The 16121-nt window shown below is 40.3% G+C and overlaps 1 protein-coding gene across 3 annotated transcripts in view; it reads left to right on the top strand.

Annotated features, from left to right (window-relative positions):
* Positions 1 to 16121, top strand: part of VWA3B (von Willebrand factor A domain containing 3B) — a 161324-nt gene that overhangs the window by 108792 nt on the left and 36411 nt on the right. For all 3 annotated transcript variants that reach the window (XM_075590547.1, XM_075590548.1, XM_075590549.1), the window contains one exon: positions 9355 to 9554. In XM_075590547.1, coding sequence (XP_075446662.1) covers positions 9355 to 9554 — 200 coding nt within the window. The remainder of the gene's footprint in view (positions 1 to 9354; positions 9555 to 16121) is intronic.

The following is a 16121-nucleotide window of genomic DNA, read 5'->3' on the forward strand; positions in this document are numbered from 1 at the left end:
TAGTACGACCAGTTCACAAGTTGTGCTGTTGTACTGTACTTAACCAATACATTCCCTATCAAAATGCATCTTGATATTACTATATATAAATCAAGCAAAAGCAATGCAAAGGAAAAACTAATTTCTTTCAATGAGATTCTCTCTATTCTTTGACAGATATGGTGCTGTTTTTTTACCCAGGTTTTTGTAGCCCGGAGACTGTAGTAAATAACCCCTATATGTTGCTAAGCATTCTGGATGAGCTTGTTAACTCCTGGTAGAATAAACATGCAGACATCCTGCTGTGATGTGCATGTTAGGAGCCTTCCTGTCTCTTCACAGAATTGCGTGCTGTAAAATGGACATAAAACGATCACTGGGCAGCCAGCTCCTCATTTGCAAAATGAAACACAAACCGCTAGATTCACTGAAGTGGGCAATAGTTTTGCGCACGCAAATGTTCAAGGGAATGGGGGCTGCATACTTTGATCGCTCAAGACAAAAACAAAAATGGAATAATAAGTGATAACAAGTTCCTGAATCCTGAATTTAACATCTCCGTAGACCAGAGCTGGCAACCCTGTGCAATAAACACACAGATACCCAGTAAGCTTTCAGAAACCCCCCAAATTACCACAAAAAAATAATTATATATATATTATTGTGTGTCAAAAGGAGTGCTACTGGGCTTGGCTAATTGTATAAAACAAAAAACAAAGAAATTCAGAGCAATATCCAATGTGACAAAAATACACAGTGAAATACCTATATATCTCTTGGAAAAGGGTCATTTAGTTAACCCTTTGGCAAAAACCCTGTGCAATGTCTGAAAACATCGAGCATGCTGTAGTGTAGACACTCGTTATGTATTAACAATCCTTTCTTTGTAAGATACTGTATCTACAAATGGCAATTAGCTTAGCAATAGGGGAGGCTGTTGTGAATGCTGTGTTTATTTTCCTATATTTTATTATAGCTGTTAATTCTGAAAAGTTAGTCAGTTCACGGAAACAGCCATCAGAAGTGGTTCAAATGAATCTCTGCGTCCTTTTCAGAATACATGACAATTCAGGTGCCTAAGACAGTTTTGCCCAACCTTACCTTCAGCAAGAGCCAACTTACATTTTCAAAATACAATGAGAAAAATTAAACATTATGCAAATTACTATTCATAGCAAAGTGTCCCATTTCCTATATATATTTCCACTCTTCACTTTCTCCCCATTTCCCTCTCTTATTTTTTCTGACACTTCTATTTCCACTTTCATGATCTATTTTCCTTCTTCTACTGGGACTGAACAAGTGCTGTAGGCACCTTAAAAACCCTGACACACAGTGCTGTGGATATAAAGCTAAGGAGGAGGGTTATGTGTTCTAATACTGAGTTTCTTGGTGAATAGCGCATTTGAATTTTTGTTCGCAATAAATAAGAGATGACTGGCATGGTCTCTCCCAGTGGACGCCATCTCCTACTCACTGCAATGTACCCTCCATTGACCTGGGTTTCTCCCGTCTCTGCTCTGTCTTTAACACTTCTAACATGCCCTTCCCTCTCACTGATGATCACCTCCTAACCTATAGCCTATAGCCCTTTGCACCCTCCACAACACCTACATCCTGCCCTGACCCAGCATCCGCTCTATACATCAGTATACTCTCAGCCTTGGACACTATGGCTCCTGCCATCACACGCCCGTCCCCGACAATCTAAGCCACAAGCGTGGCACACAGCTTTCACCCGCTTTCTGCAAAAGTGCTCACGCACTGCGGAACATTACTGGAAGAAATTCTGCTCTAAAGCAGACTTCCTCCACTATAAATTGACACTCTCCTCTTATAACACTGTCCTTTCCCTTGTCAAGCAAACCTATTTTTCTTCACTCATACAAACTCTGTCCTCTAACCCTCAATGCCTATTCGCCACCTTTTAACTCCCTTCTCCGCCCAACTACAACTGCTCCTCCTTCTACCTTCATGAACCGAGACCTCCCCACCTACTTCACAGACAAGATTACATCAACAAGACATGACATCTCTTCATGTCATGCTCCACACGTAACTCCTAACTCCTCTCGCATACCTCAATCCACTAAGCTCATTTTACCCTGTGACTGAGGATGAGGTCTCTGCTTTTCTCATCATGTCTCCCAACAACCTGCCCCCTTGATCCTATTCCCTCACATCTCCTCTGCTACCTCTCTCCCCCACCCTAACTCACTGTTTAATCTCTCTCTCTCTCTCTCTCTCTCTCTCGTTGAACAGTCTCATCTTTTTAACACGCATGTTTATTGGGTTTTAGTAAGAAAGAGATGCAAAACATTAAATTGTGGATATTATCATTTGTACATGTGTGGGTTTCACATGCACTCATCACACCCATTCTAAAGAAACCATTTTTAGACCTTCTCTTGACCCACCCTCCCTCTCTAGTTACTGCCCTCTCTCTTCTCCCCTGTGCCTCCAAGCTACTTGAATGACCTGTATATAACCACCTGGCTCACCTTTTCTCCTTCAACTCCCTTCTTTACTATTTGCAATGTGGTTTTCATAATCTACACTCCACTGAGACAGCACTAACAAAAGTGGCCTATTCATAGCTGCCTTGGACACTGTTGATCACCCCGTTCTCCTTAACACTCTCCATTGGCCTCCATGACACAGCCTTCTCCTGGTTCATGTCCTACCCATCCAGCCACTCATTCAGTATTTCCTTCTCGGGTGTCTCCTCTTCACTCCCTCTCTCTTGTGGCCCTCTGCTCTACTCACTCACTACCTCCTCTTTTGGTGAACTAATACAATATCTTGGCTTTCAGTATCATTCCTATGCAGATGACACACAAATTTACCTCTCCTCCCCTTATCCCTCCTGCTCTCGCCTGCCCCATGTCACCAACTGTCTCTCTGCAAACGTCTCCTTGGCGGTCTACGACATTTAGCCGTGACCAAACCACTGCCTGCACTCTGCCGTCATGACACCTAACTGCACCTTGCCACTTGACATGTCGCTCCGCAAAATGTCCCTAAATTTTCCACGTGCCTGATGCGCCACAAATGTCCCGTGTGCCAAAAATGTCCCACGCGCCTGCCACTCCAACAGGTGCATGGGACATTTAAAGATAGCGCATGTGAGCGGCAGGACATTTCAGGTACGCGGGAGCGTACGTAGAAAAATGTGAAGTGGCGAGGTGTCATGGTGGCGGAGCGCCTGCGGCAGTTTGGCCAAACGTCCAATTCCACCTTCTACATATCCCACCATTGCCTGAAGCCTAACATGTCCAAAAAACTAATACCCTTTTCCCCTTTCACTGCTACTCCTACACACAAACTCTCCCTCACTGTCAATAATACTACAATCTCATCAACATCTCAAACCCGCTATCTAGTGAATCTGAGGTGAAAATGATTTAGGCTGTAATAAGCTCATTTACATATTTACAAAAACGGCTCGTAAAAATAATGCCATGCCTTTTTATGGAAGTATATACTGGTTAACGTCATGTTATTTTCTGTAAGTAATACTGCGTTATGATGAAGAGCTCTTAACTTAGGTTAAGATCCCGAAGCAAATCTGGCCCTGAGAAAGCAGGGATGTGGGCAGCAGCTAGTACCACTCATATATTTCTTCCATAACAGAGCTGCTTTTTGACATATCCTGTTGAACGATGTAATGTGGAAATACTGGGGAATGCTCTGGCCGACCCAGTAGCTCCACACTTTATTCTGAACTGGATGAGGGTCTAAAGAAGTAACGTCTTCTCTGGGGGAGGGGCAGAATACTGTCCCTCAGGTACAGGCAGACAAGGACGTGATCTATATTTCACTGTGTTATCACGTCTCATCTGGTTCATTGATACTTTTTTTTTTTACCCAAATCTAACACCTTTAAGTATTTAAAAAAAAAAGGTTTTTAAGTAAGACTTGGGAGGGGTTTCATTTCCTCTGTCTTATCCCTTTTGTGTGATGTTTCTGTGTTCAGCAAGCGCTTGTACAGCCAAAGTCCTCTCCCCCCCTCCTCCTCTTATCTGGATTGGTTTTCTGAAATAGACCGGCTGGGTAATGAAAGCACTTGAATGACAAGCACTTCCCCATTCAGAGGCCGCTAAGAAACTCAACTGCCGCCTATGTGAGATCTCTGTAAGTGACAATCTGTGTGCGCCAGTGATATTGTCTGTGTATGTCACTGGTTAGAGCAGGAGAACACGGGAGACTATGCAATAATATTTTTAACTCATAGAAAGAAATATATTTAATTAAAATGAATGCATGTTTTACTCTGATGCTGAACTTCGTACCAACTTACACAATTGAAAGGACTACTGGATCAATGTTCTCTAATGCTCTGTTTCAAGAATGACATATTTGAAAGTAGTTAGATGAGTTATATGAAAAAACAATCAACTGCACACCGGATGCAGCTTAATACAGTGTGTATATATATATATATATATATATATATATATATATATATATATATATATATATATATATATATATATATATATATATATATATATATATATATATATATATATATATATATATAAATAATAATAATAATAAATACAATAATTATTGTGGACAATTTACAACCCAAATAAAGTTGTGAATTAAAAGTGCACTTTAAAGGTTTAAGGGAACACAATCTTGTGTTCCTAAATGTGAAATAAATTAAGATGAAAATAAGATACAAAAACACTTTAACATCTGTGGAGAGTCTGCAGCCTGTCCGAGTGGATGGCTCAACATCACACAAGGAACATACAAAAAAGAGAAAACACAGCGCACGACTCTCATAGTGTAGTAAAGTAATTATATTGTGACTATATTAAAATGTAAATGATTGCACGTACAACATAAATTAATCATAAAAGCAGGACCTGTTTAGGGTACATGTTACCACTCTGGAGATTGATGACTTGCTTCGTGAGGATCCCTCAGCATATGCTCCTTCTGGTCCGGGCAGGAAACTTAACCCCAGTTACAGCAAGAGTATCCAATTACGTTAGGGGTCCAAGCTGAAGTGGGTCTAGCGGTGTAGGAGAGGTTTGCTCCATTGCTGTCTTCATTGTAACCCTGTGGGTACTATGTAACGGTGATTGGATACTCTTGCTGCAACTGGGGTTAAGTTTCCTGCCCGGACCAGAAGGAGCGTATGTTGAGGGAACCTCACGAAGCAAGTCATCAATCTCCAGAGTGGTAACATGTACCCTAAACATGTCCTGCTTTTATGATTAATTTATGTTGTACGTGCAATCATTTACATTTTAATATTGTCACAATATAATTACTTTACTACACTATGAGAGTCGTGCGCTGTGTTTTCTCTTTTTTAAATAAGTAATGTAGGATCAATATTAAGTACACAGTATGTTACAGTATGTATAACTAACATTTTAGATGAGCTACTGTACTTTCACTGCTTTTATACAGGTAATCACTCCTCGGACCAAAGTGTACTAATGGCAGTGACATGTTGGAGGTGTTACACGTGGGTGATTGATGTTTTGCTTTTACCCAAATTGGACATCTAAAAGTATTAGTAAATAATAATTAATGTAACAAGTAACATGGGGAGCGGAGACTTGGGAACCTGATTTCCTCAGGCTACTCCCTTTTGTCTCATGTCACTGTGTGTACAAGTGCTTGTACAGCTAGATTCCCTGTCTCTCCCCCTCCTCTTACCTTTATTGGTCTCTGATAAGAATAGGGTGATTGACAAACACTTCCCTATGGAAAGGCTCCTAAGAAATTCAACTAGTAATTACATTTCACAATTTTTTTGGGGGGAAGCCTGATAAAATTCATTACAAAAGGTTGTGTTCTGGTCGGCTTTGTGAGACTGCACCTTTTAAAAGCTTTACACGTTTGTATGTCAGATTTTTTTGACCAGACTATGTTTTCTTAACATAATGCAAGGGTGTGCAAACTTTTTCCCCTGCGCCCCCCTGCCTGCTCTCCCCACCGGCTCGCGCCCCCCCCCCCCCTCCTTACCTTGTCTCCGGCGTTCTGATGTCACAATGTCAAGTGACGTCACTTTGCCATGGCAAGCGGTGTCACATCGCCAAAAGCCACCGGAGACAAGGTAAAGGACCTTACAGAGGCCTCACACGCACTCCCTGACATTTAATTGAAATGCTTTGGGGAAGAATACGGGGCCTCTGTAAGTGCGGTGTACCCTCTCCCCCCCCCCAAATAAATCTCGCACTCATGTTTGCATATAAATATGTAATGGGAAACAAACCCATATGCGCGTGTCAATATTTTAAAAATAAGCTTCTTGCTAAATAAAAATAAATCTATCACAAAGCCACCACACTGATCACTTAACTACTGCTGTTTTGTATCAATAGGCTTAATTTGTACATTTCTAGAATATCTCTTGTTTCATTCATTGTGCTCCAAACAAAACTCTTATTGACCATAAATTCAGCCTTCTCACAAACTGAAACACATTAAAGGTGAATGATAAATACGTTAGAATTACCATCAAACCACGTCTACGCACGAATAGTATCTATTAAATAGCAAGTGCTTAGGGACTTTGGATGGCACTTCAGACATCATTCAGTGACGCATCTTATCAGTTCTTTTGTCCTCCATACCTTGATGTTTCTTCTACACTACTAATAAATTGACTGAGAGAATAGAAAGCAGTTGCATTGAATATACTTTTGTTCAAATATAACGCATGTTCTTTCAGATTCTACGCTTTACATAAAGGCCCCAGCGGAAGGACAGTGCACGTTACATGACTCTGGCAGGAGTCGGTGTTCAGTATTTATTGGCTCACAACCTCCTTAGGAATATGCTGAGGCAACAGAGCAAGAGCATTTAGGGTGATGACTATAGGCTTTAAAAAAATATATATTAAAAAAATTATAATAGTTTCTATATGGAGAAATCTTTACTTCCCTGACATTAAAAATGCCATATATATTAAAGCATATCTATATGTTTACATATAAATGTATATAAATAGGTGGAACTATTGTCAATGAAAGTACAGTAAACCTTTTTTGAAAGCATCCTAGATATACATATATTTTATGTTGAAAAGTATGATGAATAGAAATGTAATTCTATACATTTCTGTTGCTAACCTAGTGCATATAATCAAAATAAAGTTAACAGCAATATAAGTTCTTTAGCTTGTTAGAAAGAGATGACAAATAATCAATTTGAGCAAACTTAGAATGTCATTTAGTAAGAAAGGATGTTTGCTTTTTTAACATTTGAAAATTCTATTAAAACCTTGTTTTATGTTTGGTAAATAAAATGTGTGATGAGATCTGTGACTCTCCTCATAATGGGCTTAGCCATTAAAAATAAAAAAATAATGCTTGGAAAAAAATTCTAAACAGGCCCATTTTTGATCAAGACCTGGGTGCATTCTAGGAATGCTTGCAGAAGTCTTAACAGATTAATTAGTAATTGATGCAACTATCATTTGTCTCAAAAATCATTTGTCTCAACTATCAAAAATCTCTTTGTGTGAGAAATGTGCAAAAATTGAAAGCAAAGAAAACGTTTTTTATATCTTGGCTAGGATAACATGCAACCCCTCTGGGACAGTATTCCATAACTATTTCTAATATTTTCATACTTACTATTTAGATTTTTTTTGTTGATCTATAAATGCAGGGGCCACTATTAGCTTCCTGTGAGCTCCCCCCACAATAAACAAATGTGGAGATTTAACTTTGAAAGCGGGAAGATATTCTTCATATCATTAGGTCAAAATGTTCCTACATTTTGTACAACTACCGTCCCTTTGTCAACATGGTATTAGACAAAAAGAGATCTTAGTTACATAGTAGATGAGGTTGAAAAAAGACATATGCCCATCAAGTTCAACCTATGCTAAATTTAGATGACGGATACTTAGGCTGCGGCCAGGGTGGCACTGAGCGTGCAGGCGCTCATGAGCGGCGGCGCAAGCAAGCAACAGCAAATTCAAATTTGCTTGCTTGGCAAGCAGCTAAGCGCCGCACATGCTCAAGCGCTTGCTCACGCTAGCCACACACATTGCCGCAATGTGTTTCATCGCGTCAGCGTGAGCGCGCCCGCCCGCTCAGCGCCACCCTGGCCAAGGCCTTATACTTAGGGTTTTTTTTCTGTGGGTATCCCAACTTTTTTTTTTTCAACGTAAGTTTTTATTGGGTATCAAAACAGAGATAATTGCTGAGTGCGCACCCGCTCCTGTGTAAGCAATTAACACAGCAGCCGTCGGCAAGAGCTCACACATGCGCAGACGGCTACTGTGTAAGCTATTACAGTATCCCCACCTTTTTTCGCAGAAAAGAGCACAGCTTGTACTTATACTTACTATTAATGTGGTCTAGAATACAATGGTGTGGCATTCACACAATAATAAAAAGAAAGACAGGTGCATGGGAAGTGCCATGCTCATTGTAACTGTTTAAAGGGGGAAAAAAAAACTAAATTCCCCTCAAAAAAATAATTCATTGTAATGTTGTAGTTAAAAGAGCAGGCTTTTTTTGCTCCCCGTTTTTTTTACATGCAGGGGATCCGCGGAGCTGAACTGTTTTAATTTCAGCTCTGGGGACTGACTGGTACCCGAGAGTTCTCCAGGGAAACCAAAATGACATTTAAATCTCCTGCGTTATGTGGGCCAATAGAAAGCTCCCTGTTGACCCACATACTGCGGGCATTTAAACAACCAGGAAGTAACCAGCAGCACCTTCCCTGTATGTATATTGGGAAGCAGGAGGTTCTTGGAGCTAAAATAAATGCAGTTCAGCTGTGATGACCCCCTTCAGTCCATCTCTCTCTATCTCTGTGCATATCATACATACATACGGGACAATTCTGCTCCTTTAAAAAAAAATAATAATAAAAAAAAATTTCTGTGACCATTGCTTTAAATAGAGAAGATGCAAATGATTCAAACTTAACATGGAGCATTAAACAAGGTATGATCTAGGACCGAAACATTGATATTTAAGCAAGCATCAATTATTTTGCATCCATACGTCTTGTATATTATTTGTACCATTTGAATACAATAGTTCATCTTGGGAGAAGGAGTGACTCAGTGAGTAAAGACACTGACTGGCACTGAGTTTGGGGGAACCAGGTTCAATTCCTGGTGTCGGCTCCTTGTGACCTTGGGCAAGTCACTATCTCCCTGTGCCTCAGGCACCAAAAAATAGATTGTAAGCTTCATGGGGCAGGAACTGTGCCTGCAAAATGTCTCTGTAAAGCGCTACACAAGAGCATGCTATTATTATTAATATTTAAAAGGTTGTTATGACAGTAGTGTGGCTTGTAACTCCAATCAGATTTGTTATGAAAAAGGCTTTCTTCATAATATTTTTAAACAATTGTAATCTGTGTTTTCTATTTGAAAATTAGACCAAATGTCCAAATGGTTAAACCCATCACGAAGCCCACACCTCCACTGAAAGAAAAGAAGAGGAGAAAAGAGAAAGGAAAAAGCACCAGGTCTGAGGAAAAGCTAATTAAAGAGAAAACCAACATAGAAAATCAATGTGTGATATTCAGGAGACCCAAGGACAGACATTCATCTGGTGACAGAGAGAGCAAAGAGGAAGGTAATGTATACTTAACGGGTTCTCTTCTGTATTCGAAACACCAATAAATAGGTGTAGGCATAGATGTAAAGTAGACCACCTAGCTCATATTTCTTTATATATGCAGCAATATTACAGCCTCATAACAAAATCTAATATATGTTAACTAAAATGTTTACATAACACTACGCCTGACTGTCAGTTTGAGATTGGCAATGTTACTTAAATCTATTCTACTTTTTCAAAGATCGTTTTCCACAGAATATAACAAAAAGTTAGAGGGAATTTAAATTCCTGTCTTTTTACATTTTTTATTGAATTGTTGCTACTGATCTCATTTTTGGGGGAAATGTGCATGTAAGGGCAAAGGTATTATTTTTCCTGTTATGCCTTGTAATTATAGTGGGCATAATTAAAAATAGCTGTAAGATCTGACCGCAGACCAAAAAGCGTACAATCTTGATTTCTCACCTTGATTCTTTGGAACTGGTGATTCTTTGTGGTTCTGTGTCATCTGTCTCCATCCCATAAAAGTAGCACTATACTGTATGTCTTGAATATTACACTCAAATCTTATTAACCATTTGTTTTGCAGATGTCAGTGAACTTGTTAGAGCTCTTGTCCGATCTTCGACTTAATATTTGTGCACTTAGTGACAAACAAAGTGAGCGCACATTCAATATCAATTGAACCTTTACATCACATAAAAGCCTTCCCCCTCTCATCCCCCACTGCTTGTACTGAGCTTGCTTCAGCTCTGGCTCCTGTTACTCAATATTATTTAACTCTTTATTATGGAATCTTTTATTTATATCGAACCAACAAATTAGGCAGCACTTACAATACAAGGTAACTAAATTACAAACAATGGGGGATAAGTGTGACAGGTATATGACATCATAAGACAAAAGAAGACCCTGCTCCAAAGCGTTTAAAGTCATTAAAAAATTAAAAAAAACACAATGGTGCTTGTGTTCTGTATAAAAGAGCCTTTGTGATGAGTTTCTGAAATGTAATTGCTAACACACAATTCATGTAATGCATAAAGTATCATTTCTCCAGAATGAATCCAAAAAGTTCCTGAACCTAGAGAAATTCTGATATATGTGCCCTCTGCAGGATGTCCCCCGCTTAGAAAAACATGGTCACTGGCATCTTCCTTGCTGGTCACTCATTAAGGACAATTTCATTAGAATGTGCTGGTGGGAACATATGTGCATTCCAAGCATTGTGTACGTCCCTGTTGCTGACACACCCATCGTGAACACTAATTTAAGCAGCTCAAAGCACAGACCAATTTCCAAAACAATAAGGATCCTGTTTGTGCCCTGCTGTGACCTGCTGCCTGCCCTGATATCTGCCTGCCTGATCACGTCTCTACTTCAGCCCTTGTTGCTACCATACCTGATTACTTGGGTTGACAGGTCCTGCTTCCAGCTTCCAGACCTCTCTGCTGGCTTCAGTTCCTCGCTGAGCTACCCTGCTTTGTTGCCAGACAACTGCATCGCTCACCACTTGTCTTACTGCACTCTTCTACTATTGAGACCCTTCTTTGCTGTGGCAATCAGAGTCTAGTTGCCTATCCCTAACAGTCCTAAGAGTTGGTTCTGGCACTCCACATGGATTCTACCCGAGAGAGCAATCGGGCACTTTAGTAAACGCCATCCAGGCACACCAAGTTCAGGTGAATACACTGCAAGGTTTGTTGGATTTCCCATCAGTTTTAACTCCACTATCTCTGTCCCAGCCGCTCCAGTTGCTACATTTTCGGGAATCACACATTTAATGGAGGATTTATGAACCAATGTCTGCTATTTTTTCCACCCCAACCCTCAATGTACATGACAGATAATATGAAGTTGGGCCTAATCATAAGACTGTGCAAAGGGGATGCACTGGCCTTGTCCTGTCACCCCTTTTGGAGCTTGACAGTCTTCGGTTTGACAATTCTGAGAGTTTATTTCAATCCATGCCTGTTCTGTGTGATGGTACAAACAGGTCTCAAACCATAAATGGCACTGCTATCCCTTGGTCAGGGCTCATGTTCAGTGGCCAGGTGATAGACGAAGCGCCAGTAGAGCGTGAAACGCGTAGTGGAGGAGGCTGTGCTGCAGCCTGCTGTTTTACCTGTGTGTGTTCAATAAAGCTACTGTGTTCAAACCCGGGATCTGATGTCATTGGGCTGCTTGCTGTCGCACCGGATTCTCCCCTTCACTGCCAGATGTTAGGTGTCTGATACAAACAAGAATGCAGCAGGTCAGAGTTTCCACTTTTGCAGAGTTCTCTCTAAAGTTCAAAAGGATGAGTTGGCTAGAGAGGAGACTCCTTCTGAGCTGTGTATTAAAACTGACTTCCGACCCTCGTAACTACATCTGGAGCACTGCTCTTCTAGGAGACCAGTAACAGAGGAATGAACTAGCTCGGTTTAGGTTGGCTCCAGTCCAAGTTCTTAGTTCCCCTGAGGCTGAATCTATGCAACTTGGAGGTATCGTTTGCTCTCTGACATCTGCAGAAAATAACCAGCGATAACAGCACAATGTAGGTACGGTGAATTTTTGGGAAACAGTTACGTCCAGCTCAGGTGAGGGAAAGTGAGGTGGTCCATTTTAATTTGACTGCCCATCCGATATGAGGTGCACAATTTACCTCACCGTTCTGGCAAAAATTCTGTAAATCTTTGGTACTTCAGTCATAGCTCTCCTCTCCATAGCTAAAGGTTAACATTTGCTTGTTCTTTGGGGAAGTCAACCCCACCCACTGGAATGCTAATGAGCCAATAATACAAAGAACTTTATATTCTCAGCTGCATTGAATCTCAACCTCCCCAGTGTACATCTCCATTGCCCCAAAGGCGGAAAGCCTGATGGGGTTCCCCAAGAGATTCTCCCCTCTGAACAGGACCACCGTGCTAAGGGTTAACATTTGCTTGTACTTTGTAGAACATCAACCCCACCCACTGGAATGTTAATGAGCCAAGAAAAAAAAGAACTTTGTATTCACAGCTGCGTTGAATCTCAACCACCCCAGTGTATATCTGCGTTGCCCCAAAGGCGGATAGCCTTTGGCACAGCCAAAGGGTGTGAGTCATTTGCTGCCGTTCGCTGATGTTTGGTGAAGTTAAAGCTGCTCTATTTCAATCTGAAATTCACAAGCCCTTTATCACTTGTATCCAATGTTCCAACTCTATCTGTTCATTAAATATCAGTGAATTGGTTATCTGTGAATTGAATGTATAACCCTGTTCTTTTACTGTAACCATGTATTTTTATAACTCTGTGCCCAGGACATACTTGAAAACAAGAGGTAACTCTCAATGTATTACTTTCTGGTAATTAAAAAAAAAAAAAAAAAAATACCACCCACAATCCAGTGGGCAGACAGAAGTCTAATCAGATCCTGGAGCCATAGCTACGCTGCTTCCTGAATTATCAGGATTTTTCTACTACCAATGGCAGGATTCACCTGTAATTCCATACACCGATTCATTTAGATCAGTCTATTATATGCTAACTATAGATATCATCCATCTTCCTGTTCAATCCCAGCAGTTGTGTAAATTAGGACTTGAGCACTTCAGCAACTGAAAAAGCAGCTCCGACAACATCTAGTCACCACAGGCCTTAAGTGACAAGCTAAAAACCACTAACAGAACCAACATATCAATTAAAAGACAAGGTATGGCTTTCCACACAACTGAAACAAGTACATCTAGCAGCCATACTCGGTCAGAGCCTTTTGGCACCATTTGTTGCTGAGAATCAGGTGAACTAAGTGACTTGTTGTCTTAAATTTACAGAAGTATTCCTGTTTTTCAGTTTAGTCTTTTGAAATTATACAAGGAAAATCCCCTTTCCCATATGTACCCAATCCCCTACAGCTCCTAGTAGGGTTCAGTATTGGCAGGGATGTTTGGTGGACAGAATCTTAGATTCCAGGAGGTTTAGAGGTCAATTACAATATCTCTGACTGGAAAGGCTATGGCCCTGAAGAGCATTGTTGGGAACCTTCTGTCTATGCTGATGCTCCCTGACTTCTTTTTAAGTCTTCTGTAGCGTTTATCCATTTAAAACCTGGACGAAGAAAGTAAAGGGGTGCTCTAAGGCTGGTCCAAGTTTTAGCCTGAACCACAGCCTTGGCTAGCACACAGCTAATCCCTATTACTTACACACCCTTAGTGAACACTATATTTAAGCAGCGCTGAGCACAGACCAGTTACCAGAACACAAAGGGTTTGACTTGGTTGCTGTTGCTGTCTCTGATCTTGTTTCTGTCTCATGACGTGTCCTGTTAGCTGCCTGCTTTTATCTCTACCTACCTGACTAGGTCTCTGCTTCAGCCCCTGTCCCGTACCTTACTTGGTTTCACCTTCCATGCTACAAAAACAAAGTAACTCTATACGCCAAAAATACACAGAGGAGTCAATATAGTGCTATGTAAATATGAGGTGCTGAGGCATGTGCACACAGATGCATCGATAGAGAGGTACTGTAATTGCCAAAGCACACCATAAGTGGGAAAAAAATATCACATTTTATTTTGTAGCATGGTCAACGTTTCACTCTTGGCAGAGACCTTCATCCGTAGAATGAACCGTTAGCCATGCTACAAAATAAAATGTGAGGTTTTTTTTTCACTGACTTTGTTGTGGTGTTGTAGAATTGACAATTACCTCTATATTAACCTGCCCTGTTGCCAGTAGCTTGCTGAACACATCTCGGCTTCATCATTATCAGTTCCTTGCCGAGCCATCATGTTCTGTTTCCAGATAACTGCATTGGTCAACACTTACTGTGCTCTTTCCTGCTATTGCCATTATTTCTATTGCCGTGACAGTCCTACAGTCCTGAAACATTAGCACATCGATTTGCTAGGAATACGTTTACATCAGTTTTTTTTTTTTTTTTTGTGAAGGGTTACTGGAGTATAGACTACTAGTTTACAATAAATACATCGATTACAGGAACTTTTACATTGGTCATTAGAAAGATGTGCAATACAGTAAGCCGATACCGGCTTCGTGACAGCATAAGAACAGAGAACATTTCAGATGAGTTCCTTTTGAATTACTGAACAATGATGCAATTTTGTTTCACAAACAATGCAAAGTTCTGCACTGCAAACACGAATTGTATTTCTGCAACGTTTTGGTCTTCATGAATGATCCACTGTGTACAAGTATTTTAATAGCCCAAAGTAATAAAAAAATAGAACTAACAGGTACTGTAGCTGCTACTTACACTTTTGAAACATTAATATTTATATTGTGTAATAAATAACCTCCTGAGACTCTGAAAAGCTACAAAGCACAGTGACTTTATTTATCCTAGTGTATGTGCAGTTAACAAATATTGTTTTATTCATACTCTGCTATTCATTCATTACATTCTCTCTAGTCTTGTCTCATTTCATGCAGCAGAAGAAGCATAAAGGAAAATGTTCCTGCTAGTGTCTACAGACCAGGGAAGTTATTGGCTTGATTGCATGCATTCGAATCTGCTGTAACAGTATATATCAATAGAAAATGAGGGAAAGGAAACACCCTTTAACTTGCACTCAGTGTCTCAATAGATATGATTGTTGAAGTTAATACTTATTATTTTATTATATACATTAAAAGAGGGGGGGGAAATAGCATGAACATCTAATTTTGATCATGTGCATACATTAGAACAACAAACACAAACATATATACAAACATAAACTGGAAGGGGATCTAATGAGCAGCCCGTAGGTAGGTATTCACTCAATGAAATCAAGGCTCACATGGGTATAATACATGGAACCCCCGTTCCAGCACTAATTAAAAAACCTGTATTCAATCAGACAGGTATCCAAGGCTAACAGTCATAATGTTGTAGTGCTCAGTGTAACCTGTAAGTGTAATCAATTTGAGAAATACATCTGCTTCTCACCACGAGAAAAATAGACTTATTTGTATATATTTAAAGTTTCATAATAATAGCTTAAATCTAATCTATAGTGCAGCAGTGAAGAACGGCCCACAAAATGTGATTCGGTTGGCCCTGAGGCACGGGTCAAAGCCCGTATCAATTTATAGCCTCCTACACTAAGCTAAATGAACTGCACAAGGTGAGCAATAGTGAAATAACACACGAGCACACAATGATAATGATAGTAAAGAAGCGCGGGGTGGGGTGAGAGTATCTGCGAGTGTAAACGCTGCAGTCAGCTACTAATATTTCTTATAGCTGAAAGACCATATTACATTATAGCAGTCTTAGTTGGTCAGCTTAATAGCTGATCATGAATTAGTGGCACAATACCGCTTGCTATACTTGCTGTCCAATCGTCATGGTTAAGATATACATCAATAGTATCAAAAAGATCCAGCAGTATATTGGCTATAGCTACAGATTAGCAGGTAGTGTGATTCAAATGATCACACTATGTAGCATATTGCCAGCCTGTCTGCTAAACTCAGCGTTCAGAGACGCTCACCACTCACCACCCGGTCGAAGCTACGTCGTGACGTCATGACGTTTGGCCTTGTTAGTCCCGCCTCCCATTTCCACTACAACATTATGGGGCCTATGCAGAGAGCAGCGAATTTTAAAAATGGCGAATTT

This window comes from Ascaphus truei, chromosome 3 (assembly GCF_040206685.1).
Source record: "Ascaphus truei isolate aAscTru1 chromosome 3, aAscTru1.hap1, whole genome shotgun sequence".
NCBI lineage: Eukaryota > Metazoa > Chordata > Amphibia > Anura > Ascaphidae > Ascaphus > Ascaphus truei.